Source organism: Choloepus didactylus, chromosome 15 (genome assembly GCF_015220235.1).
Source record: "Choloepus didactylus isolate mChoDid1 chromosome 15, mChoDid1.pri, whole genome shotgun sequence".
Taxonomy (NCBI): Eukaryota; Metazoa; Chordata; class Mammalia; order Pilosa; family Megalonychidae; genus Choloepus; species Choloepus didactylus.
In genome coordinates, this window is record NC_051321.1 from 84136252 (window position 1) to 84161553 (window position 25302).

The following is a 25302-nucleotide window of genomic DNA, read 5'->3' on the forward strand; positions in this document are numbered from 1 at the left end:
GTAGTCAGAGCACATTCACTGTCACTCATTTTTATTCTTTACTGCTTTTTATCATGTAAAGTGTACATGGTGTGTGTGATTTTTTTTTAATGTTTTTTTTATTTTATTTTATTTTATTTTAACCAAAATCTTTATGTTAATGTCATTGCATTTTGTTTTCAGTTGACATTTGGTCAGTTGGGTGCATCATGGGAGAAATGATCAAAGGTGGTGTTTTGTTCCCAGGTACAGATCGTATCCTTATCTTTGGCCTAAAATAAATAGTTTCTGAAGGTCAAAATGTATGACAGCACCTAAGCTTCGTCAGGTATAATGTATTTTGTCTCTCCCTAATAAATAATAAAGTAATGTAAAATTACTCTTTCAAAATACCACCTGCTATCTGACATAGATCTTCCTTTCCCTCATTGTTTCTTATGTTAATTCTGAAAACTGCTCAAGTATAATTATCCGTAGCTGTTTGCTGCCTTTGAACTGATTTATTTAACTTAAATAAAAAAATCACAGCTTGCATTAAAACTTTCTAATTATACACTTGAGTGAATCTAGAAGTGCTTAGGATTTGGTATGAAATTTGGAATTGTCTTTTGCTTCCAGTCCTTTTGTTTTGCCTCCATTCCCCACCCCTCCTTTTTTCAGTGTTCTGTGTGTTTTGTGTCTTTTGCTTGTCTCATTTCTCAACATAACATATACTGATCCTTTCATCCAAGAATTTCAGCAGATATGTTGATGATTAGGTTTGGGTTCATGCTTTTCTTCTTCTGACTATTTTTAATATTTCTATTAACAGTCATCTGTTACGTGTTTATCAACTACTAACAATTACTTAAATTGTTTTAGGAGGAGGCATTGGAGAAGCCAGATTCCTTGGGTGACAATAAGAGAGTCTTAGGCCTCATTCTTCAGGGGCTTAGAGTGCAAAAGCTAGGAGGAAGGAGGCTGGGGAATTGTAACCTTTACAACTAACTGATGTACTGAATCTTTTTCATAAGTCTTGGAGCTTTAAAAAAAAACTTTTTTTTAACATAAACCAAACAGAGTGGCAAAAGAAAGTGCTACTTTTATCAAAGTCATCATTTTTATTCCTATTTTCTGTTAGTGTCAAAAACTCAGAAGTAGGACTGATGATAGAAATAATGCTATTTTCTAGGAAATGCATTTATGTTTTCTGATAGGCTGGAAGGCAAATTTCATATTCTCAAAGTGTGTGCACTTTGCATTTAGACTCCCTGTGTATAGTAATTACCATTATTCTTTGAGTCACCTATAATTTGTACTTATCATTTGTAAGTTTAAGCTTCCAAATTTATAGTAAAATCAGGGTTAATAGACCCACATACATACACAATAAATAAAGTTGACAAAGCTTATTTATTGATTCTTTGCACTTACAATCACTACCTTTGGCAAGGTGGCTGTAAGTTATAATATTTATAACTGCCACATTCTTTCTTATAGTTTTTTAAAGTGCCATTTTCTTGTTATTTTAATATGGTTATGATCACTGTGTTGAAAACATTAGATATGGAGTATTTTTCTTAGCCATTTGATACTAGATATTGATCAGTGGAATAAGGTTATCGAACAGCTTGGAACACCATGTCCTGAATTCATGAAGAAACTCCAACCAACAGTAAGGACTTATGTTGAAAACAGACCTAAATATGCTGGATATAGCTTTGAGAAACTCTTCCCTGATGTCCTTTTCCCAGCTGATTCAGAACACAACAAACTTAAAGGTATCTTTTATAAATATACTTTCAACCCCATTTTGTGTGCTTGTTTGTGTGTGTTCATGTTCTTATGGGCCTTAAACCAGGGTTATCTCTGGGTGGTAGAACAGTGTGAGGATTTTGTTTTTTTTCTGTAATTTTGTATTTTAATCATACGTATGAACTGATATTCTTTGTAAAACATGGACTTTTAAACTAAATGATAATGTCCAGTTATTGATAATAACTTAATGATAATCTGAAAACTTTACCAAGATATGTGTACATTAACATCATTATTTTTGCAGCCAGTCAGGCAAGGGATTTGTTATCCAAAATGCTGGTCATAGATGCATCTAAAAGGATCTCTGTGGATGAAGCTCTCCAGCACCCATATATCAACGTCTGGTATGATCCTTCTGAAGCAGAAGCTGTAAGTTGTTTTCTTAATGTTTGAGGAATATATTGCATTCTTAAAGTTAGAATTGCAGTTAAGTTTGGATAAGACCTTTTTATTTTTAAATAAAAATATAGGTGAATAATGTTAATGTTTTCTGTTTTTGCATAAGGCATGCCTTAAGCTAATGAGTATATCCAGACACTTTCCTACACAAAATAAAGTTACTTCTCCTTGTTCCTTACCTACCTGCCTTTATACCTGATCAGAGGAGCTGGAATGCTGACTTGCTTTGAGGGAACATCCTAATTTAGTTATAAAGCAAATCATCGTGTACAAGGCACAACAAATTTCTGTGATATGGACTGTGAAAATTTCAAAAGTTGAAAGGAAAGGATGGTTCAAGATCTTTCTTCCTGAAGTGAAGGAGTCTTCCAAAATTAGTCTGTCTAGTTGTTGATGATTAGTCAGTTGTGCTCTAATGACACATTTTTACAAGTCCGCCATCTGGTTAATAGTTCCAGTAATTATAAAGACTCAATTTATTGTTGCCTTGTGTTTTTCAGCCACCACCAAAGATACCTGACAAGCAGTTAGATGAAAGGGAACACACAATAGAAGAGTGGAAAGGTAACATTTATCAGATTCTTAGAGATCAACTGAAATTGCTTCTGGCTTTTTATGTTGATTTTTTTAATCATGATAGGGAAATTAAAGCTATTTTCTATTATTCATAACTGGTATTTGGTGATGTGATTATTAATATTTTGCTTGAGTCAGAAGTGAATGTCCTTTCCTCCCTGACTCTTAATCTCCCAAGTTCCCCATCCCAGAGGCAGGCCCATTAATAGTGTCTTTTGTATTCTTCCATCTGCAGATACACAAACAGGTGTGTTTATTGGCTCTCTCTTCTCCCTCCCACCCTTTTTTAACCACAGGTGGTTGTCTAGTACACACATTTGCTTTGTTGCTGTAACAATATGCCTGGGAGATCATTCCCTCTTGGTCTGTAGATCCACCTCACTTGGTACAATATAGCTGGCTAGTGTTCTCCTGAACGGATGTGTCACAGTTTCTGTATCTACTTCCCTCCCGGAGAGCTTGTGTCCAGTCTGTTGCTGCTGCGGACAGCTGTTCAGCATTCTTGTGCACATGTAAGGACCTGCCTGTAAAGCAGATTTGCTGGGTCAAAGAGTATCTTTATTTCCGAATTATTCTCCAAAGAAATTATAGCAGTTTTCACTTCCATCAGCATTGAATGGGAGGGCCTATTTACCTCCACTGTTGCCAACAGTGTGAGCTAATTGTTTACCTTTGCAAATCTTAATAGAATAGTTTTATTTTATGAATGTGGTTGAACTTTAATAAACATGCCAGGTAATTTTTAGATCCTGTTTTATCTCCATTTGTATTACTGCCATTTAGTGTTTTGAGCACTTTGTGGCTTCATGATTTTGGGTAAATCACTTGATCACCTTATTTGCCTCATCTTAAGATGGAGACAAAAGACCTGTTTTGTTAAGAGATAAGTACCAAAATACTGGAAAGGTGAAAAGGACTGAAGTATGAACCTAAGCAGGTAGTCCCAGCTATAAATTTACTTTGGAGGAGTGAATTTGACTCTTTCTTCTTAGCAGTAACCAGAGAGTAGTTTCCCCTCAGTCATCTTGGGAGATACCTGGTTGACTCTACAGAGCCCTCCCGCCGTGTGATAGAATTGGGCAGGGCCAAGTGTGGCTGTGCATGTAAGGAGTGATATGCAAAGATGTAACTGTGATCCGGAGTGCCGAAATAACTACCTGATATTTTATCCCTCTACATTTACGATAGATATTTACGGTGTTTCATAGAATCTTAATATGCCACCAACTATAAGATGTATCATTATTAACACTCAGAAAGAAAAGACACTGCCAGTTACACTGTGACAAAAGATTGACTGTAAGATGTGACCCGATTTCAGAGATACTAAACGGTGAAACAGTGCCTCTTAAAATCAGTGAAAGTAGTATTTTCATTTGTAAAATGATATATTTGGGTTTTTTGATTACTTTAAAAATTTTTACCTTTATTCTGTGTCTTTGTCTCTGTGGTCCAAATGTATTTTGGTAATTACCCACAAATTGTCTTTTTTTAAGACTTGCTTAAAAGATTTAGCATCATGGAAAAGGAAAATCCATTGCCAAAGCCTTTGATTGCAGACTGCTTTGCCTGGTTAGCATTCCTAATTAGCTCTGGTTCTTAATCCTTTTCCACAAAGACATGCTGTTTTCTTTTTTTCTCCTGTCTGGAATATGTATCATTGCTTTTTGTTTCTATGAAGAAAAGCACCTCCTGTTCTTTCCTCTATCCAGACTTGCATCTTTCTCCTTCCAAAACCAAGAAGGTTAGCATGACCAGCACAGTTAGGTGTCTAGCTCTTGTTCATCCCAGTGTGCCCACTTGCTGTTACCTTACTACCAACTAAATGTTGTCAGACCATTGTACCCTGTAATCAAGGGTTCCAGATCACAAGTTTAATCTTTAGGAAATACATAAAATTCTTGCAATTCTATGCAACAGTTTGTGTTTGTACATTTTTCTCAGGAGAGTGTTCATAGCATTTATGTAATTTCCAAAGAATTTCATGACCCAAAGAAGAGAAGGAATAATGGCTACATAACTCCCACCAGAAGGTTCTACTTAAGTAAACATTCAGAAACACATGACTCAAAAAGCCTGCACTTGACAGCAGATTCACTTGGAAAACTCGAGGGCAGAAAGCACACACCAGCAAGACAGCAGCCATGGTCTCTCCTGGGTGGGAGGAGTCCCACAGCAGGCCACACAGCTGTCCAGAAGCTGGTCTCCTTGACCTCCTGTGAGAGAACAGGATTCCGACGGGTGGGTGTGAGTCACCCGGGCTTTAGAAGCACACATGGGAGTTCATAACAGATCCACAGGCACGGCTTCCAAAGGGTCCTGCAGGGGCATGCCCTGCTTCGAAGGTCCCCTCAGGCACTTATAGTCCCTTTATAGTCCTTCCAGTCAAGATACAGTTTCCCCACAGAACCAGTTTTTACCATAAACAGTGTTGTCTGGTGACACAGCTGAAGTTCTGTCTCTATCAAGGATTCAAGGAAAGCAGAGCTATACAATTTAAAGGTCACTTTTGTCTTTACAGAAGGAGAAAGGGCTTTTGCAGCTCTACCATGGGCTGTAATTCTTACAATATTTAAGGAATTAACTCTGAATACCTGAAAGGGTTTCCTGTGCCAAGAAGTTCATTGCTGCATTGTTTATGATAATGAGGAGACTGGTCAATCTAAATGACCTATAAAGGGAAAACTGTCATAGGCTCTCCTTCACCTGCTCATGGAGATAGTGCCCACGAATACTATTACTAGGAGAGTGTGATAACATGAAATGTTTGAAATTAAGTGAGAAAGGCAAATACAGACATTTATGTAGTTCAATTGCAACCACCTTTTAAAAATCTGTGCATAGATTTAGAATTAGAAGAATATATGACAAAATGTCTGCACTGTTTGCTTTTGTGCTATGAGATGAGTGTCCACTTTTTTCCTACTCTGAGTATTTATTTTATGGTAAAAAAAATTAACATTTCAAAGATTTTTCCGTACAGTAATTTAAACTTGCCTTGTAAGCCACTTGCTACTGCTAGCAGTTTATAACCTATTTCATGAGAAGTCAGTCTTAATCTTGAAAGAGAATAGAACCTTTTTCTCATACATATTTAAAGCATAATTTGATGAGGTTTTAAAATAGATTATACATTGGTTTTTCGCTAAGTCACAGAAGTCTGTCCTTTTTAGCTATGTGTCTTTGCTTCTTCTGCATTTTATAGCTGAACTTCAGTGGCATAAAGTGAGTCAGAAATGCCATAGAAATCTATCTTACATTGGGCCTTTAAAAGAGATACCTTTGTTGGTTTGATTAATTGTGCAAGCATTGTATTCTCTTCATTAAAAATTCAAATCATATAGAAGTATAGAAAGTAAAAAGGATGCAAATCTTTTTCCCCTAATCTTGATATTATTTTAAAATTCAAATAAATAGAAAAGCATCAAAACTGTGAGAAAGCATAAAAGTTCTTTCCAACTCCAGTCTCACTAGTTTAATGTCTGGACTTTTCTTTGTATGAACATACAAATAAATATTCAGGTATAGTATTGTGTTCAGGGTTCCCAAGACCACCCCCAGGTGGTCACTAGGCAGACTCTCAGGCCTCAGCCTGTAGCCATAGTCATAGCTATGATTTAGCACAGCAAAATGCTGCAGAACAGAATCCACAAAAGGAAGAGGCTCCTGGGGCTAAATCCACAGGTCACCGGGCACAGGGTCCAAAGGGTCCTCTCCCAGGGCAGTCAACACAGGACGGGCCTAGTTCCTCCAGTCGTGTGTGGTGACAGCATGTGTGAGAAATCATTAGAGACTCGGTGTCCCAGATTTTTGTTGAGGGCTGGTCACCCTCTGCCTGGCATATACCAAAATTGCAGACTCCCAGGAGGAAAGCAGATGTTCAGCATAAACCATATTGTTTGCACAGACAGTTGAGGCACAGTGAGCCACTCCTACTCCTATCAGGGAATGATGGGGATTGTACCCAAACCTGTGTTCCCAAATGCCAGCAAGCAGGCCTTTCTAAGGCTGGTGTCTCAGGCCTGCTGTGTTAGCTCTTTTCTGCACAAGTATATATTCTTTTTTTGTTTTGTTTTTTTAACATAAATATGAGGCCCTGGATTCTTAAAAAAACAAAACAAAACAAAACAATAAAGCATGTATTAAGCATTTTACCTCTCCCCAGAGTTTATTCCCCTGTATTAACTGTATATGCTGTTCCTCACTAATCTAAAACTTCGTGAAAATTTTTAAAATTAATAGGAATTGAATTGGAAGTGATGTGCTCCAGATGTGTACAACTGAGCATTATTCCCATGCTTTGGACAGTGGATTTGAACTTCCTCTACTCAGCTGCATTTCTCTGGTCCAGAGTTCTAAATCTATACCTCTATCCCCATTTACTTCCTTCTTTCACACTTACAGAAAACCTCTGATGATTTTACCTTTTGGAAAAAATGACCGCATGAAATCAGCATGGTCATACATAACTAGAGTTAGGTTCTTGACAGTGATACCATGTCATGCTGGATGACTCGTAAGGAGTTAAATGTGGCTGCCTGCATCTTTTTCCCTGTGTTTGTATGTGTATTCCGTTTTCAGTAAAGCAGGCTGCCACACACTCTTGGCTTTAATCTTGTAACAGAAATTTGCCGAGCACTTCCAGTGCACTGGCACTATGCCAGGGGCTCAGGAAAGAGAAATGAAAACAGCACTTGTCAAGCTCTCACAGAGACAACTCTGCAGACATCTGGAATACAGAGTAATATGTGGTATGAGATAGTGTAGTAAAGGGGCTGGAGGAATAAAACAGGTAAAGCTGCTAAACCCAGCTCTAGCCTTAAACCAACTCTGGAAATATTAGTTGTGGCAGAGATTTTAGTTTCTTGTGATACCATTCACAGTTGAGGATCAAGGCACTTGTCATTGACTCCTGTGAATCTTAGGCTGATGTGGACCCTCTGCCATTGTAAGGACACTATTCCAAGTACTTAACATACATGAGAATGTTTTACTTAAAATGGTCATCTTCTGAGGTTGGCTGTCACACTCTGAAAAGTTCATTTTTGATTGTCTCTTTTTCAGAATTGATATACAAAGAAGTTATGGACTTGGAGGAGAGAACCAAGAATGGCGTTATCCGGGGACAGCCCTCTCCTTTAGGTTGGTTACAATATAAGCTTGGTGAAGATCACAGTTACTTCTTGCCTTGGAGACTTCAGTGGGCCCAAAACCTGCAGTTCTTTCCATCTTTACCACCATTGTTATTCAGAGTTTAATAAGTATAAAGAGTGTAATTTGGTTGGTTAAATTAGAAAGATATCATGCACCATTGTACTATTATGCATTTAAAAGTTAATATGTTGGTAACTTTATAAAATGCACATCTTTCTCTCTGATACCGATGTTCGGCTAAAGAACAGAAACTTGAAACCTTTTTTTGTTGTTGTTGGCATTGTTGCTTGTCTTTGAAGAAGAAATTTCTCAAAATTCAATATACTTTCAGTGATTTTTTTTTTTTTTTTTTTTTTTTTTTTTACAGAAAGCCATCATTTATTTTATAATCCTGTATGATGAATATTCAGGTATTTTTGCCGTGTTAGTATAGAATAGTGTTGTAATGAACATTCAAAATACATACAATTTTAATTATATCTGTATTTCCTTATCACATTTTTTAAGAAGTGGAATTATCAAACCAAGGTTAATAAATTATTTTAGGTCCCTGATGCACTTGAAACATATTTTCAAATTATTTACAGAAAGGTTCACAATTTCCACACCTACCAGTAGTAATGGGAATCTCTGTGATATCACATACTCAAAGCACAGAGTAATTTAGTAAACATTTTTGTTAATTTGGTAGCAAAATGAAAAATTGAATATTACTAAATTTGCATTGCTGATTTATGAGGTTATACGTTTTAAAATATAATTTTTTTGTCACATGCAGTTTGAATTTTATAAGTTTTATCTCAGGTCCTTTCCATTTTAATTGGGGGTGAAATTTTTCTTGTCAACTCATACAACCTCTTTCAGAAGAGAATTGATACTTACTTGAATGAAATAATTTGTTCCAATAAATTGTTTGCCCTTGAATTAAAAATATTTTCACATAGAAACTTTAAAAATGTATGTGATTAAATAATTTGGTTGTCCATTTGCAGTGTTTTCCATTGTTTATATTTTCAGAAATTCATGACCAATTCAAAGATCAGATACTAGTTATCTTTACTTTCCTGTTTGTTTGTTTTTTTTCATTTTTATTGAGATTGTTGAGATAACATACAATTATCCAAAGATCCAAAGTGTACAATCACTTGCCCCTGGGTACCCTCATACAGCTGTGCATCCATCACATTTAATTTTTGTTCAGTTTTTAGAAACTTTTCATTACTCCAGACAAGAAATAAAGTGAAAGATGAAAAAAGAAAAGGAAACTCTAATCCTCCCCTATCCCTAACCAACCCTCCTCAATTGTTGACTCGTAGTATTGATGTAGTACATTTGTTACTGTTTATGAAAAAATGTTGAAATACTACTAACTGTAGTATATAGTTTGCAATAGGTATATAGTTCTTCCCTATATGCCCCTCTATTATTAACTTCTAATTGTATTGTCATACATTTGTTCTGGTTCATGGAAGCGATTTCTAATATTTGTACAGTTGATCATGGACATTGCCCACCATAGGATTCAGTTTTATACATCCCATCTTTTGACCTCCAACTTTCCTTCTGGTGACATATATGACTCTGAGCTTCCCCTTTCCACCTCATTCACACACCATTCGGCGCTGTTAGTTATTCTCACATCTTGCTACCAACACCCCTGTTCATTTCCAAACATTTAAGTTCATCCTAATTGAACATTCTGCTCATACTAAGCAACCACTCTGCATTCTTAAGCCTCGTCCTATATCTTGGTACCTTATAATTTCATGTCTATGAGTGTACATATTATAATTTGTTCCTATCAGTGAGACCCTGCAATAATTGTCCTTATGTGTCTGGCTTATTTCACTCAGTATATTGCCCTCGAGGTTTTGTCATCAACCCATTTTTTTTTTTTTAATATAGTATTGTTCACTCACCATACATTCCATCCCAAGTAAATAATCGATGGTTCTCTGCATGGTCATACATTTATGTGTTCACCACCTTCACCACTGTCTATATAAGGGCATCTGCATTTCTTCCACAAGGCAGGAGGGAGAGTCAAAGAAGGTAGAGAGGCAAAAGAAAGAGGGAAAAAAAATGACAGCTAGGAAGCAGCATAAGGAAAAATAACCTTAAATCAAAGTAGAATAAAGAATCAGACAACACCACCAATGTCAAGTGTCTAACATGCCTCCCCTATCTCCCCCTCTTATCTGTATTTACCTTGGTATATCACCTTTGTTACATTAAAGGAAGCATAATACAATGATTCTATTAGTTACAGTCTCTAGTTTATGCTGATTGCATCCCTCCCCCAATGCCTCCCCATTAACACCTTGAAAGGTTGACATTTGCTTGTTCTCCCTCGTAAAAGAACATATTTGTACATTTTATCACAATTGTTGAGTACTCTAGATTTCACCAAGTTACACAGTCCCAGTCTTTATCTTTCCTCCTTTCTTGTGGTGTCTCACATGCTCCCCACCTTCCTCTCTCAGCCGTATTCATAGTTACCTTTGTTCAGTGTACTTACATTGTTGTGCTACCATCTCCCAAAATTGTGTTCCAAACCACGCACTCCTGTCTTCTATGACCCTGTAGTGCTCCCTTTAGTATTTCCTGTAGGACAGGTGTCTTGTTCACAAAGTCTCTCATTGTCTGTTTGTCAGAAAATATTTTGAGCTCTCCCTCATATTTGAAGGACAGCTTTGCTGGATATAGGATTCTAGGTTGGCGGTTTTTCTCTTTCAGTATCTTAAATATGTCACCCCACTTCCTTCTTGCCTCCATGGTTTCTGCTGAGAGATCCGCACATAGTCTTATGAAGCTTCCTTTGTAGGTAATGGATCGCTTTTCTCTTGCTGCTTTCAGGATTCTCTCTGTCTTTGACATTTGATAATCTGATTATTAAGTATCTTGGCGTAGGCCTATTCATATCTCTTCTGTTTGGAGTACACTGCGCTTCTTGGATCTGTAATTTTATGTCTTTCATAAGAGATGGGAAATTTTCATTAATTATTTCCTCTTTTATTGCTTCTGCCCCCTTTCCCTTCTCTTCTCCTTCTGAGACACCAATGATACGTATGTTATTGTACTTTGTTTCATCCTTGAGTTCCTGGAGACGTTGCTCATATTTTTTCATTCTTTTCTCTATCTGCTCCTTTGTGTGTAGGCTTTCAGGTGTTTTGTTCTCCAGTTCCTGAGTGTTTTCTTCTGCCTCTTGAGATCTGCTGTTGTATGTTTCCATTGTGTCTTTCATCTCCTGTATTGTGCCCTTCATTTCCATGGATTCTACTAGTTGTTTTTTTTGAACTTTTGATTTCTGCCGTATATATGCCCAGTGTTTCCTTTACAGCCTCTATCTCTTTTGCAATATCTTCTCTAAACTTTTTGATTTGATTTAGCATTAGTTGTTTAAATTCCTGTATCTGAGTTGAAGTGTACGTTTGTTCCTTTGGGCCATAACTTTGTTTTTCTTAGTGTAGGTTGTAATTTTCTGTTGTCTAGGCATGGTTTCCTTGGTTATCCAAATCAGGTTTTCCCAGACCAGAACAGGCTCAGGTCCCAGAGGGAAGAAATATTCAGTATCTGTTTTCCCTGTGGGTGTGTCTTAGAAAATTGCTCCACCCTGTGATGCCTCAGGTCACTGTGCTTTTCTGCCCAGCAGGTGATGCCTGTTAGCCTATAATTCTTGACTGGTGTGAGGAGGTATGGCCGTGTTCCCCCAGGCTCTGGGGTCTGGTTCTGAATGGAAAGGGCCCCACCCCTTTCCTCCTAGAGAAGACAGACCCCCCAGGTGGAGGTCATTAGCATTTCAGTGGTCTCTCTCTCTGCTTGTGCTGTCTCCACCCTTCCCAGAGTCACAGCCCTGGAAACTGAAAAGGACTGGGGCTTTCTCCATTGAGCCGAAAAAGAAACAGATGGTCCCCTTCAGACCCAGTCCAAGGTGACCCTCTGGCTCTCCAAGGTCAGTCATCACTCAAAGCCTCTGTCTGTTTTCTGGGGATGCGTACCTGTAGTGAGCAGTTCACACTCGTTACTTAAAACCCCAGTTGGAGCTCAGCTGAGCTATATTTGCTTGCTGGGAGAGAGCTTCTGTCTGGCACCACGAGGCTTTGCAGCTCGGGCTATGGGGGAGGGGGTCTCACGACTTGGATCCGCAGGTTCTACTTACAGATTTTTTGCTGTGTTCTCAGGCATTCCTCCCAATTCAGGTTGGTGTATGATGAGTGGATGGTCTCGTTTGTCCCCCCGCAGTTATTCTGGATTATTTGCTAGTTGTTTCTGGTTTTTTGTAGTTATTCCAGGGGGACTACTTAGCTTCCACTCCTCTCTATGCCGCCATCTTGCCCCGCCTCCTGTATTTTCTCTTTCAGTGATTTTTACAGCCTTTACTTTGGTTAAATAAGCAAGAGTTTCATTCATGTGATGGCAGTGAATCTTTCATTTTTTATCTTTTTTGATATTTTTGATTTGATTAGTTTAAGGCATGCCATTTAAACCAGCATTAGAAGGTACTTAATTCTCTAAGAAGAAAACTGAAAGTTAAGTTTTCCTTTATCATAAGTTGGTCTTTCATTTCAGTACTCAGTAAAATAGAGAGTTGAGGGAAAAAACAAAATGACAGAGAAATGTACATAAGAAGCACAAACTAGACAGACGCACTTGGTTGGTGTATGTGATTTACCTCATGCAAGCCTCTAAAACTCCAAGGAGGAACGATTATGTGCACATTATTGATGAGGAAACTGAAGTTCAGAAAAACTGAATGACCTGAGATTTCAAATCTAATATGTGAGAGAGCAAATACTTGAAGCCTGTTTATCATCATTTCAAAGTGCTTAGTTTTTTTCCATCATTCTGTACCGCTTCTTGCTGACAGCAGAGAATTCTCTGGCTATAAGGGTCATGATGGTTTGATGGAAGAGGTGAAATGTGAACTGGGCCCTGAAGGCTGAGTATAGTATTTCAACAAATAGGTCTAGATTTTGAGGAAAACTGCCATTTTAATCTTCCCTCTAAAGGTTTTCTACATTCTCAGGAAAAAAAAAAACAAAAAACGGGTATTGTATCTAGTGTCTTGCTTTATGGGCAGAATTTTTAAACTATGGTTTTAGTTGCCCATTTTTTGTTGTGAACTTAAGATTATTTAAAGAAGTTTAAATAATTAAATTATTTAAAGAGTTTCGTTTTCTAAATTCTTGCTTGAGGAATGCAACCTTCCAAATTTTAGTATAGTTTCCGTTGAAAGTACAGATTGGCTTTTGACAGCTTTAGGAACATAAGGGGCTTAGACAAGGACTGCCTGTTTTGGAAATGGCTTTTTCTCTACAATTCGATTGTAATAGACTAAAAGTTATGTTATAAATGCTTTCATAGCATAATTAATGAGCTTTTTATTGCTATATGATAGAAGTTTAATCAAATTGGTCTTGATGGAGGCTCAAGTAGGATTTGAAAAGTCCGTTTCTAGGGAGAGTTTACACTTCAGCATGCTACCCTAGTGAGTGGCCCATCATAATGTCAAAATGTTTGAGTAGACATGATTATCTCATAATAGAGAGCAGTGATATTTGTTCTTAATTTATTTATAAGTGAAGAATCTGGATCCTAGACAGCACTTACCTGTGGTCACAGCATGAATCAGTGGAAAAGGTCAGGGCTTAAGGTTTCCAGAAATTTTCTGGATTTTCATTTCATAGCTTGCAGTGAAGAGTTTTAGTTGATTAAGCTGTTATAAAAAATATTCAACTCCTGATTATTACAAAAATAGAAGGACCAGTCTTTGATAGATCAAAATATCAGGTAATCACATTCCCATTTAATTCTAAAGTTTGAATCATATTATTTTTCCCAGTGGATATACTTCCTATGTTTATTTTGGTTTGACTTATAGTAAAATGAGTTTGCACGCCTTTGAGTGTGTAGAGACTCACCCGAGAAAGAAGTGACCCAGATAACTGACGTTAAGGATTTTCCAAAATATTGCCATTCAACCACTTGAGTATTTACTGCATTGTTTTAAAGTTCAGAGAAAACAAGTATTTTTCTCTTTCTTAGTAATTGGATTTTCAGATTAAAATCAAGTTAACTATTGTGATGCATTTAAAAGTTAACTTTTATCATTTTATCAGATTAAGAAATTTGAATAAAATGAAAGAGATCCTGAACTAGAGGCAGGAGAAAGTAGATATGGTGGTACCTTTTTATTATTTGAATGTTTCAGTACAAGTTTGAGAGGCTAATATGGTATGTTATTGAGGGTATTGATGGTTGTGGTTCTATCCCTTTTTACTTCCCATCCCCTTCCTTGTGGCCCTAAAGATTTGACTGTTCCCACTGCCCTGCCCAGTGCATTATTGCATTTGAAGACAAACTTTCAGAGGAGCTTTCATATTCAAGCCTCTTGTTGCTAGTCTTTAGAAGGGAATGGAGGGATATTCTCAAATGCTCAGAGGTGATGGGAGCTGTTGGGAGAAAGGAAAGCAGGATGCGAATTTCAGGCCTGAGAGAAGAGAGGAAGAAAAGAAGCATGACCCAGACTCCAAACAAAATGATCATTAGTGCTTTTCGTCCTGTTTGGTTTCCGCTTCACTGGGTGCCTGGGCCTCACCCCCAGAAATTCTCCTCAGTGCACAGTTTTGAAACCATTGTTTTTATTCTGTATATGTGTTCTTGAGAACATTTGTTATAAATTGCATTACTTGATATACTGAAGTTTGGAAAGGCTTATATTTGGTGATGATGTGGTTCGGAACTCCTTTCCTAGTGCACAAATTACCTCTTCCCTCTCCCCCAGTGTGCAGACCTCATTTCCTCCTGCTTCCCGCTCCCTTCATATGAGAGGATCTCCCTTCCCTGGTGAAGTCTTCCAGTTACCCAGAGATGCTTGGTAGATGATACTTTTGGTAAAGGAAATAGTCTGCCTCTACTTTATTTATCTTTAACAGATCCATTTTGCATTTTCAAGTATTTATTGGACTAGAAATGACAAGACCTGAGTTTACCTAACTAGGCCACTTGTGTGACCCAGGCAACTCATGTAACCTCACATAAACCAGGGCAGTTGGATGAAGGTTCAAATGCTTTTTTTTTTTTTTTTTTTTTTTTTTTTTGTCTTGGCTTTTGCTTAAAGCAAGATATACCAGAAGTATTGTTTGGACTTTTTCTTCTAAATGAAAAGATATCATAAATCGTTTCTTATGGGGCACTACTAGTTTTTAACTTTTGGGTCATTTGGTCCTTTCAGATCCTTTCTCCAACAAGATGTAAATACAGACAGTTTTGCATTTATCCTCAAGAGTTCAGATATACCCTGAAACCCATTCATGGATCTGGTTGTAAGACCATTTCTGGTTTTGACCTAAAATTCTTGTCTTGAACTGAAAAATTAGTGCAAAGGACTGGACTCCGGGTTCTAGACAGTTTCAGGATTCTCACCTCATAGCTTACCATGAAGAGTATTTGTGAGTCAGTTTTGTGTTGAATGCCATTTGTGGGTATCTTTAGTGAGCCTTCTGAGCCCAGGAAGAAAATTATTACCCATTGGAAGTAGTACAGTGCAAGCAGCTCGGTCTGCAACTCTGTCTGCAACTGATTTGCTGTATTGTTTCTCATAGCACAGGTGCAGCAGTGATCAGTGGCTCTCAGCATCCATCGTCATCGTCGTCTGGCAATGATGTGTCTTCAATGTCAACAGATCCGACTCTGGCCTCTGATACCGACAGCAGTCTGGAAGCATCAGCTGGACCTCTGGGCTGTTGTAGATGACTACTTGGGCCTTGGGGGGGAGGTGGGGAACGGGGAGTCGCTTAGTCATTGATAGAACTACTTTGAACACAATTCAGTGGTCTTATTTTTGAGTGATTTTTCAAAAATGTAGAGTTCATTTTGTAGTAAAGTAGTTTATTTTTTTTAATTTTCAAGTGCTGTAATTTAAAACTTATGTTGTGTTTAAAAACAGCAACAAAACTGTATTGTATTTTTTGCTGTAATTAACTGTATAATGTAAACCTGATTATTTTATCATGGTTTAAATTTTTTGCATATTTGCTTTATCTTATGCTGCTGATTTTTTTTTATGAATTTTTAAGATTTTGTTTATCAAAGCAACTATTATGTGGTGACTTGCCTATATCATGAATTATTTAAGATTTTTATAGGTTTTTTTTTATTAGAATTTATTTCAGATGTTTTGTTCATGATACTATCCTTCAGGGTTACGTGCTTATCAATGAAATAACCCCAGAGGAGTGAGGAAAATTACCTGTAGCCAATTACATTCAGGAATAACTGCTGTAAATGATGAACATGTTACGAAACCTCCACTATTTGCTACTTGCCAATCCTAATTCAGTTACAACAATTGGTAGATAATTCTACATGAGTTTTGACAAAAGCCCCATCTAAGTGTCAGAATCACTCAGAGCACGTCTTTGAAGATGCTGGGCGTCTGTCACTACCCTCCCACTCCCCCACCCCACCCACAGCAGTAAAGTGAAAAGAATGTGGTGTATTCTGCAAATTTGTGGCATGCTCAGAGCTTTATGATCACATGAAATCAAGAGGATACTTCATGAATAATACATTTCAATGCAAATAAACAGATGGTTCACTTCTCCTAGCTATGAGCCTGTTTTTGTCCACCCTGAGTTCCTCTGTACTCAGGCTGTAGGTCCCAGCATCAGTCTAGAGTCTGGTCTTTCCCTTTCCTGCAGCCTCGGGCTTTGGACCTTTGGGTTTCCTGTTACTTGGAGGTTCCGGAGCCCACTTAGATTTCTCTAGGCGAGGTATCGAAATAGCAATATACCGTTCATCTGAAAATAGCACACAGCCATATGTAGGTATCATTTTCTTAAGGACTTTCTTCACACTGAGCAGAGCAGGCATACATGGTGGTTATTGAGTCTGAGTCTTTGTTTTTTAAATACCTGATTATCAGTACAACACACAACCTGGATGTTGAGGAGTGTTAAGAACGGTGCTGCTCCTGACAAGTGTATGTTAACTGTTTACATTTTATATCTGCAGAATTATTTCTCTATAACTGACTTTTCCTAAGTAAAATGTCATTGAAGTCTCATGATGTCTGAAATACACTGTTTGGAATGACCCTTGGCACCTTCTGTCGTCTTTGGAATGGGGCATTTCACGCAGTGAAATGAGAAGTGCTCACTGGGTCAGCAGCAAGGCTCCGGGCAGATGCCTGTCGGGGTTTGTGGCCGGCAGGTGCGAGAGTAGGTGCGGCTGGCACGCCTGGGCCGCAGGTCTGCGCGGCATGGACTTGTGCCCTTACTGCAGAATGCCTTTGGAGGGAGGCATTTTAGGTCATTGTTAATGTGCAATATTTCAGATGAAAACCATTATTAGCCTTTTTTATATGTTTTGAAATAGCCAGTTTGTTTTTGAGGGTTTAAAGTCTTGATTTCCAGCCTCTTTTGAAGCTGTCATCCTTTTTATCAGACCCTTTTCTACTCATACAACATGGTGCATTATTTTTTAGGAAAATTAGAATTTTGAGACTATTTGTAGCACCTTTTAAATCGTGCGAACAGGATTGGAGTCACAATTTTAGCAGAAGTTGAGCCTGAGTGTTTTCTTAGTTTATATTAGTTTGGCAGTTGGTTAGCTTTGTTTTCTCTAGGATAGATTATTTCACTATTGCACTTTAACAGCTGACATGCTTTCAGAAGATGCCCATATTTTAGATTTGATTGCTGATAAGCCATCTCTGTGGATGCAGATTTTGGTTATGCGAGGAGAGCCAGGTATTCTTGCTGTGTCCTTGGGGGTAGCTGCCAGCTCCCGTTTGCCAGTCAGCACGTTTAGTTGAATTCAGAGCAAATGAACTCTGATTCCTTAATGTAGACTAAAATACATGTCGTGCCCTAGGTGTTTAAAATACCACATCTGAATACAGCCTTCCTTCTTCACGTAGATGAGTTAAGCTAAATGCATATTGGTTCTTTTTATTTTAGAAGTTTTTTGAATCTTTAAAACATATTAAGCATTTGTTTTTTTCTTTTTTAATACAAATAAGATGTCTATCAAGCAGTACTTAGGTAAAGCCACCTTACTTACCTTCTAATTTTGGTTGTTCAACTTTATGTACTTAAGATGCCTGTTGTCTTACTGCCAGAAAATTATTTTGACCGAGATTCATTATCCAACTTTGTAGATTAGGAAAAAGGCACTAATTCTTTCTACATGTGTCTTCCCGATTACTGCTTTCTTACCCTCTAATGTATACTGACCATTTGTAAAATGATCATGTTATTGAGATCTCTTAATTATAATATTCCTAAGTAGAGCATCTCAAACTCTTCCCCTGCTGTTTGCTAAATAGGGCTCATTTGCTCTGCGCCCTCAGCTGCTGGTTGTCCCTGGTACGCACCTCCCAGGTTGCTGTAGTCACCGCGGGCTCACCTCAGTCTCTTACACGAGAAGGCCTTTAACCATGCAGGGAAGCTGGCTCAGGTGAAACGGCTGGCTTTCTTGTAAGCCTTTTCATCACTCTTTTCATTCTAATCCTGTGTGTTGTCCACAAAGATGAAGATAAAGAGAATATCACTGCCTAATAGTGAAATCAGCAGCAGGCACATGAAGCTGTTTCCCAGGTTACGGATAAGACTTGGTTTACATTATTGGCCAGTATCTGCTACATACATGAAGAATTAACTACTCAGTGTTGCCTAGGCACAGACCTGCACAACATTTTGAGGTAACAACATAGTATATTTTCAGAAATACTCTTGTAGTTTGTGTGTGTTGTTCATTAGTCACACCTTAGCTGTGGAGAGGATGCATGAAGCCCCGTGACCCCCAGTAAATTTCTCTTACCAGTAGAAAAAGCAGACGTCACGTCCTGTCTTTAGCAGCCCTCTTAACTATTGTCTCCCCATGTCCTTTTACATGTTAGTGTAGATTGTGTTTCTACTGATCTCTTAGGTTTTCCCTCATCAGGGGAATCTGATCTTTCCCTTAATAGCAAGAAAACTGAAGAGGTAAAGGGCATTGAAGCAGAAATGTTTAGTTTGGGGTACGATTAGAAAACTCATAAGGCAAACAAAAGTCCTAATAAATTTCAAACTAACCACTTTTAGTTAAGTGCTCTTAAGGCGAGTCTGGTAAGAGTAACACTTTCCTGACCATTTCTGGGATAGAGTCTCTTGGTTACTGGAACTTTGGAGAAATATTACCTGTGGATTAGTTTTGCACAATGTTCTATTCTCATAATGACTTACAAAATAAACTAGGTTTTTATTGAACTACCTCACACTAATTTTCTATGCTTTCACAAGTAAGCTGTTGCCCATCCTGTTAGATCTTTCCTGAGTGTGAATTCTCAATGTGTGTTCAGTAAGCACTTCATAGCCAGCGCTGGCACAGTTCCAGAAAGTATGTAAGAGGCACACTGACAGTAAGAGACACTCGTGTAAAATCTTTCACTGTGTATCTTGGAAAGTTGTGTTAGATGTGCTCATAGAAATTATTGCTGTCTGTTTTTGTAAGTAGGAACCTGCTCGTGATTTCAGTCCATTCTTTACATTTTACAAAAGGAATAAATCTTAGTAAATTTTACGAAGAAATAAATTACTTTTGTAGGCCCGATATTTGGTATATTTTTGAGAAGCTCTTAATCTTTTAGTCGAATGGTGAAGTTCAGCTGAACCAGCTGGATGCCTGGACTGGGACATCTGTTTTCTCATGACAGTTCATCCTGTTCAACAGGTTTGAAAACCTGAAAGCCTGCATATGATAATTGACCTTTGGTTTTCTACCCATCTGATGCCATTCCTTCTTCATTCCTCTCCCTTACCTGCACTCCATCCCCTCCCCTCTCCTCTAGATGAAACAAAATGGGGCACTTTGTAGAGAATGCTGAGATAATTATTGTGGTTTTTAATCATCCATGCCCTAGTCATTAAACCTACACCACTGGAATGTAACATTGTTATCTAGTATGTCAATTGGTTATAATATTTTAAATAAAAAAGAAAAAAGTGGTATGAAAATTACGGAATTAAGAGTTTCTTCATTGAAAACAAAATATAAACATGCAGTAAAAAGTCTTCCTTGGCAGTTTCAGGTTTGGGGTGGAAGAGGTATTACTGGGGCTGGTTTCTCTAGATTGGGATTTCATATAGTTTGTAACGAGCCTAAACAGTTGTCCTGGTTTTCTCCTTTATCTAGGCTGGCTTTTCTGGTGTTTGAAATCACTGGAGAAACTTGACCTATAATAGGGGAGTTGGCTTCAGTGCCCTCCCTGGTTCTAGGTAACCATATGAGCGGGCAGCCATTGTCACCTGGCAAAAATGAGCCTTGAAAACTGGGTCTGTTTCAAAACAAGGGGTTTCGCTTGGGACATATTTCCGGCTTTTCAGTGTGAGTTTTCTCTTTGCCTGCAGGGGGGGCACTGCCAGATGGTGGATGAGGCCCCCGTCTCCATGCCACCCCAGCCCCTGGAGGGTGACACTGCTCCATCTTTGGCTCACTCTGGCTCCAGGTAACCGTGTCTCCGTGCCGTGGCCACCCTCGCTTGCGCTCTCGCGTACCTCCTCTGAGAGGAAGAGAGAGGATGGGAGCAGCCTTTGCGCACGACGCCTGCTGCTTGAGCAGCCCAGGTGGCCGTTGGCTTCGAGCATTCTGTGTTATCGTCATCATTGGAGAGGTCGCTAATAAACTAGGTGGCAAAAGTAGGCACCAAAATGTTGAGTTTAAACTTGTCTTCACTTAAGTGGTTTTTTAAAATTTCCACCCTGTCAAACCAAATGAAATGGAGTAATTTCTCCTCCTTAATTTAGGTTTTGCCATTTCTTTTAGCACTGTTCCTAGAAAGGTTCATTTAACTTGATGTAGATCAAGATTGATTTGTGTTTTCTGTATTTTTTCAGCAGCCACAGGTTATACGGCAGTACTACTTTGGACTTCATTTGAAACTAAAAAATACCTAGATGGGCTTTGTAAAATGTTGGGTTTCTGTCTGACACGTATTTCATTTAATTCCATCGTGTAATGAAAGCGTGTGTGTCTGAGGCCCGCCTGCCGGAAGCTGGGGGTGAGGAGACGCACACGACGACACTGTCCTGACTTTACTGAGCTCTGAGACTAGTTGGCCTGATGGTAACGCGTGTTGTGTGAGGAGCAGGGGTGGGCTGCGGAACACACTGGAGTGCATGAGTGGTGAGGGGATACGAGGGTTTACAGGGGGGTGTGGAGAGGAAGGGCATTCCAGGTCAAGGGATGGCAAGGAGGGAGGGCCTGGCATGGGTGCACGGGAGTGAAGAGATGAATATTAGGAGTGAGGACACGGAAAGGTTGTGAATCAGAACGGAAACATCTTGGAGGCATTGTCTTTATTTTGCAGACCATAGGAACCCATTGTAGTTTGTGAGAAAGAGAGATGGGATCAGACCTTTGCTGTAGGAGGGTCACGGGATGGTAGCAAATCTGGTTAGGGCGGGAGGGTGGAGCTGGGTGACTGGGAAGGTAAAGCTCTCTGGTTGGGAGAACGGAGGTCCCAGGCGAAGAGCACAGTGGGAATGGAAAAGGGGCCACTTAGATGTGTTGCTGTTACAGAGGTGAAGTCACCGAGATGAGCTCCTGGGACTGGGGGCAGGTTTTGAGTCCTGAAGAATTGGGGGAGTGGGCACACAAGAAGTCATGCAGGGAAAATGCAGCCTATGGATTTCCCCGTTGGGAGATGTCTGACAGAGCACATGTAGGTGCGATGCGTCACCTGTCACCTGATGTTTCAGGGCTGGGAGGAAAGGAACTGTCAGCTTGACCCATATAACTGCCCGTCAACCTCTCTCTCCGGTCTGGTGGTCTCTTTTCCCCTTGAGGTCTGCATCATCCCCTTGTACTGCCCCAGCCATTTCTGTTAGTGTCATTTTATGGACAGAGAAAGAAGATGAAGGTAACAGTAAGAGTCACCTGGAGGGGCGAGTGGGTGGTGAGGCAGGTAGCAGAAGGAAAGCCCTTCTGAAAAGCTGGCAGGAAATGTAAAGAAAGAACTGGGTCAGTATCTTGAGAGCAAGAGGGGTAGACTGAGAGCTCAGAATAGGTGAAAGGGAGAAGCTCGAGGTCCTGGTCCCCTGACAGGGTGGGGATTTGCTGGCTCCTCGAGATGGCCGGCCTCGGACAGGTCTCCACCTTGCCCAGCCTGGCCGGCCGCCGCCTCTGGAGGTGAGGATGGAAAATCTCCCCCACAGGGTTGCTGGACTGAGCGAGCTTGTGGGTTTTTACGAAAATAATCAGGGTAAAGTGAATGTAATAGCTGGTTTTAGTCTTGGAGAAGAATAGAGAGAGTGAAGATAAGGAGAAACATTGAGGAGAGAGGAGATCTGTGTGGCCTCTTGTCTGAGGACTCCCCGGTGGTCTCCAATCTTGGCAGCCCCAATCTTCTCGTGGGTAGTTAAGAATAATTCCCCATTTGAGAGAAATGCTCAAAATCAGTATTTTTATGGAGGGTTTAACAGGTAGGCCTTGTGTTTTGATTCTCTTTCGTAGCTCATTCCTGCCATGCCCTGTTCACTCCTGCATTTGCCTGTTTTAAATCCCTGTGGCCTAAGGCCCAGCTCAGATGATTTCCTCTCTGATGAACCTTGTCTGTAGTCACTTTTCTTTGGCCTAGGAGTTGCATACTTGCGTGCTCACTTCATTCATTCATTCATTCGTTCATTCACTCCCCGCTGGTTCCCCAGAGGATTTGAGACAGCAGCATGTTGTCTGCGTCTCAGTGTTGTTCCAGGGTGGTGTCCTGTGTGCTGTCCGCTCCTGATGCTGGCCTGTTGAATCCCTTGTACGGAAGAGGCTGCCTTACTCAGAGCTCATCATTAACCGTGCCTGGGAGGTAGGCAGGCACTCAGTACACTTTGGGATGGGTAACTAATGACTAGGCCTGTCTTCTACACCACCCTCTGAAAATGCAGTGTTGGTGGCTCTCAAAATGTGGTTTAAGGAAACTATAAAAAGCTGAAATCGCTGTAATCCGACAAGCCTGGGCTCTGAGACCAGGTGTGTGCTTTGGGGTCCTGCCGCCCTCTGGCTGCCTGCCTCACTCCCCATCCTCAATGAGGCCTTCTGGCTGCGAGCAGGTTTCGAGTCCGGATGCTTAAAATCAAGCCTTAGCTCTCCCTTACACACGTCTCTTTGAGTGGCAGCTCTGTGTTGAGGCAGACATATCCAGAAGAGTTTGATAGGAACCAGTCCAAACTTTCCCTTCATTTGAGGTGGTGGAAGGAAAGGAGACATTCCGGTTCCCGAGCCCCGCAGGGGCGCCCTGCTGTTTTAAGCCTCTTACCTGACATGCATCCCCAGCCTGCCCCGATCTTCCAGCGCTGGTCGCCTGTGATGCCTTTCCCTGCGGGGACCCTCCTTTGTGTCACTCCTGTACCTGCATGTGTCCTTCCAGCTCCCATCCCAGGGCTGAGCAGGCTTCTGTTTGACCTGTCACTTCTACCCTCTGCAGAGATCTCTAGAGCAAGGCAAGTTAAGTTTCTTCTGAACATCCACAGTAGGCTCTTCCTGGGGGTTGACGAGTTTGGAAAAACAGTCTTCTCACAGCAGAACCAAAGAACCCCCACTTTTATCCTCCCAAGACTCCCTGACCCCCATCGCCATCACTAGGCCCTGACCAGGGCAGTGCCCGTCCTCCACACCCCAGCCCCAAGGGCCCTGATCCTGCCCGTTTCCTTTTGCTACGGTGGACACAGAGCCTCTTCAAAAGCTGATGGAAAGAAGGAAACTAGGAAGGAATTTCAGAAAATGCATCTCTACCAGGACGCCTTTGGCTAGCTGCTGCTGGGGGGGTGCTGGGGTTCCCAGAGCTGGAGGCCCTTGACTCGGCTGCTGAGGGGCTCTTTTTGCCCCAGGGCCTTCGCATGTGTGTCTGTCCCTCCTGCTCGCTTGTGTCAGTCTGGAGCTCCGGTCGCCGGGCAGCCTCAGACCCCTCCTTCAGAGCCAGCATCAGAAGAGGCCCCCGCAGTCGCATTCAGAGCACCTGTGGCAGCACGCGGGTGTCTGGTGTATGTTTTGTTTCTTTCTTTATGGCCTGTCTTGCTCCACTGGCATCAAGGCTCTGTGAGAGTCTCACCCTATTGCCTTGTCCCTCTCACCCCACGTGTGTGCAGAGCATGTGGATCTCCTGGTGGGTGTGACATGTGGCGGGAAATCCTGTTCTGAAGGATGAAGCTGGAGTCGGCAGGTCCCACCCTCCTGACCAGGTCCTCACCCACTTCTCTGTCCTCTAGCCCATTCTATCTTGTCTGTCCATCTGTCCCTCTTTTGCATGCACAGGCATGCATGCACACATGGACTCACACACTTTGCTCCAGCCATGCACGTCAGCACACATTCTTCCCCTTGCTTTCTGCTCTTCTGCTTAGGCAAGTCCTATTTGTCACAAAACTCAGGGCGGGTGTGACAGTGTCAGGGGCCCTCCCCCAGGCCCATCACCGGTCTGATTTAGAGGTCTCTTCTAGCGAGTCCTCGTTCTACATCCTGTGCCCAACTTCCATCAGAGCGTGAAAGGGCAACGTTTCCCCTGCGGGGCTCTGGAATCAACGCCCTGGGATCGAATTCCAGCACCCTCACTGATTCATGTAGCATGTGGGCCAAAGGCCAGGAACTTAGCTTCTCTGTATCTCCATTTCCTCAGCAGGGAGTAATGCCACCTACAGCTTCATGAGCAGATGAGCTGCACATGCAAAGCCAGCTAGAACTGTTGGCACACAGCAGCTGTATGTGGTGGTTGTGGCACCTTCTCTTAAATAGGAGAGAGCTAGACCCACAGAGCCTGATTTCCCCAAACTCAGGGAGCAGCAGCAGAGCAAGCCACACTTTCTAGACCAAAACCCTTTCCATGGCTTGATCTCCCTTCTTCATTGCAGGCACAGCACAATTTTGGTACCTCGTGTTGCAGGGCTTGGCAAAAGACAGTATGAGCTGTGTGCCTGGGAGAAAGGGGCACCTTGCTGGATACGAGAGAATGGAGGCAGGGGGTCTGCATGAGATACCTCCTTTCCTGACAGAACTGCTTGATGTTGGGAGGACTGCATCAAACGGAGGGAGAAAGACCCAGCAAAACATTGTTTTTGTTGGGGTGGGGAATGGGGAAATGAAGATACATGGGATCTGTTCAGAAGCCCTCATGCAGAGAGCTTGGGTCAGGAGCTGGTCAATCCTTCAAAGCCAGTTACAACAAGGAATCACCACACACAAACATGCACGCACACACAACTTTAAAAAAAAAATGAGTGCCATTCATTTGCCAGTCTTCCAATATAAGCCAACTTTTGTTTTCTTTGGCCCGAGAATGCTGCTCTAAACCATCCCACAACCCATCGTTAACAATTTCCACTTTTTCTTTAGAGTTCAAACACAAATTTTGAACACTTTTGAACGAATGTG

General features: G+C 40.7%; 1 protein-coding gene across 4 annotated transcripts in view; it reads left to right on the forward strand.

Moving 5' to 3' along the window:
* The window catches only part of MAPK8 (mitogen-activated protein kinase 8), an 81625-nt gene extending 61721 nt beyond the window's left edge, over positions 1-19904 (forward strand). For 2 of the 4 annotated variants that reach the window (XM_037803751.1, XM_037803753.1), the window contains 6 exons: positions 163-234; positions 1557-1739; positions 2021-2145; positions 2676-2739; positions 7816-7893; positions 15515-19904. In XM_037803751.1, the coding sequence (XP_037659679.1) occupies positions 163-234; positions 1557-1739; positions 2021-2145; positions 2676-2739; positions 7816-7893; positions 15515-15660 (668 nt within the window). In that variant the 3' untranslated portion in view covers positions 15661-19904. Of the gene's footprint in view, positions 1-162; positions 235-1556; positions 1740-2020; positions 2146-2675; positions 2740-7815; positions 7894-15509 lie in introns of all 4 variants that reach the window. The other 2 variants (XM_037803754.1, XM_037803752.1) reach the window with 2 other exon arrangements.
* The last annotated feature ends 5398 nt before the right edge of the window (positions 19905-25302 follow it).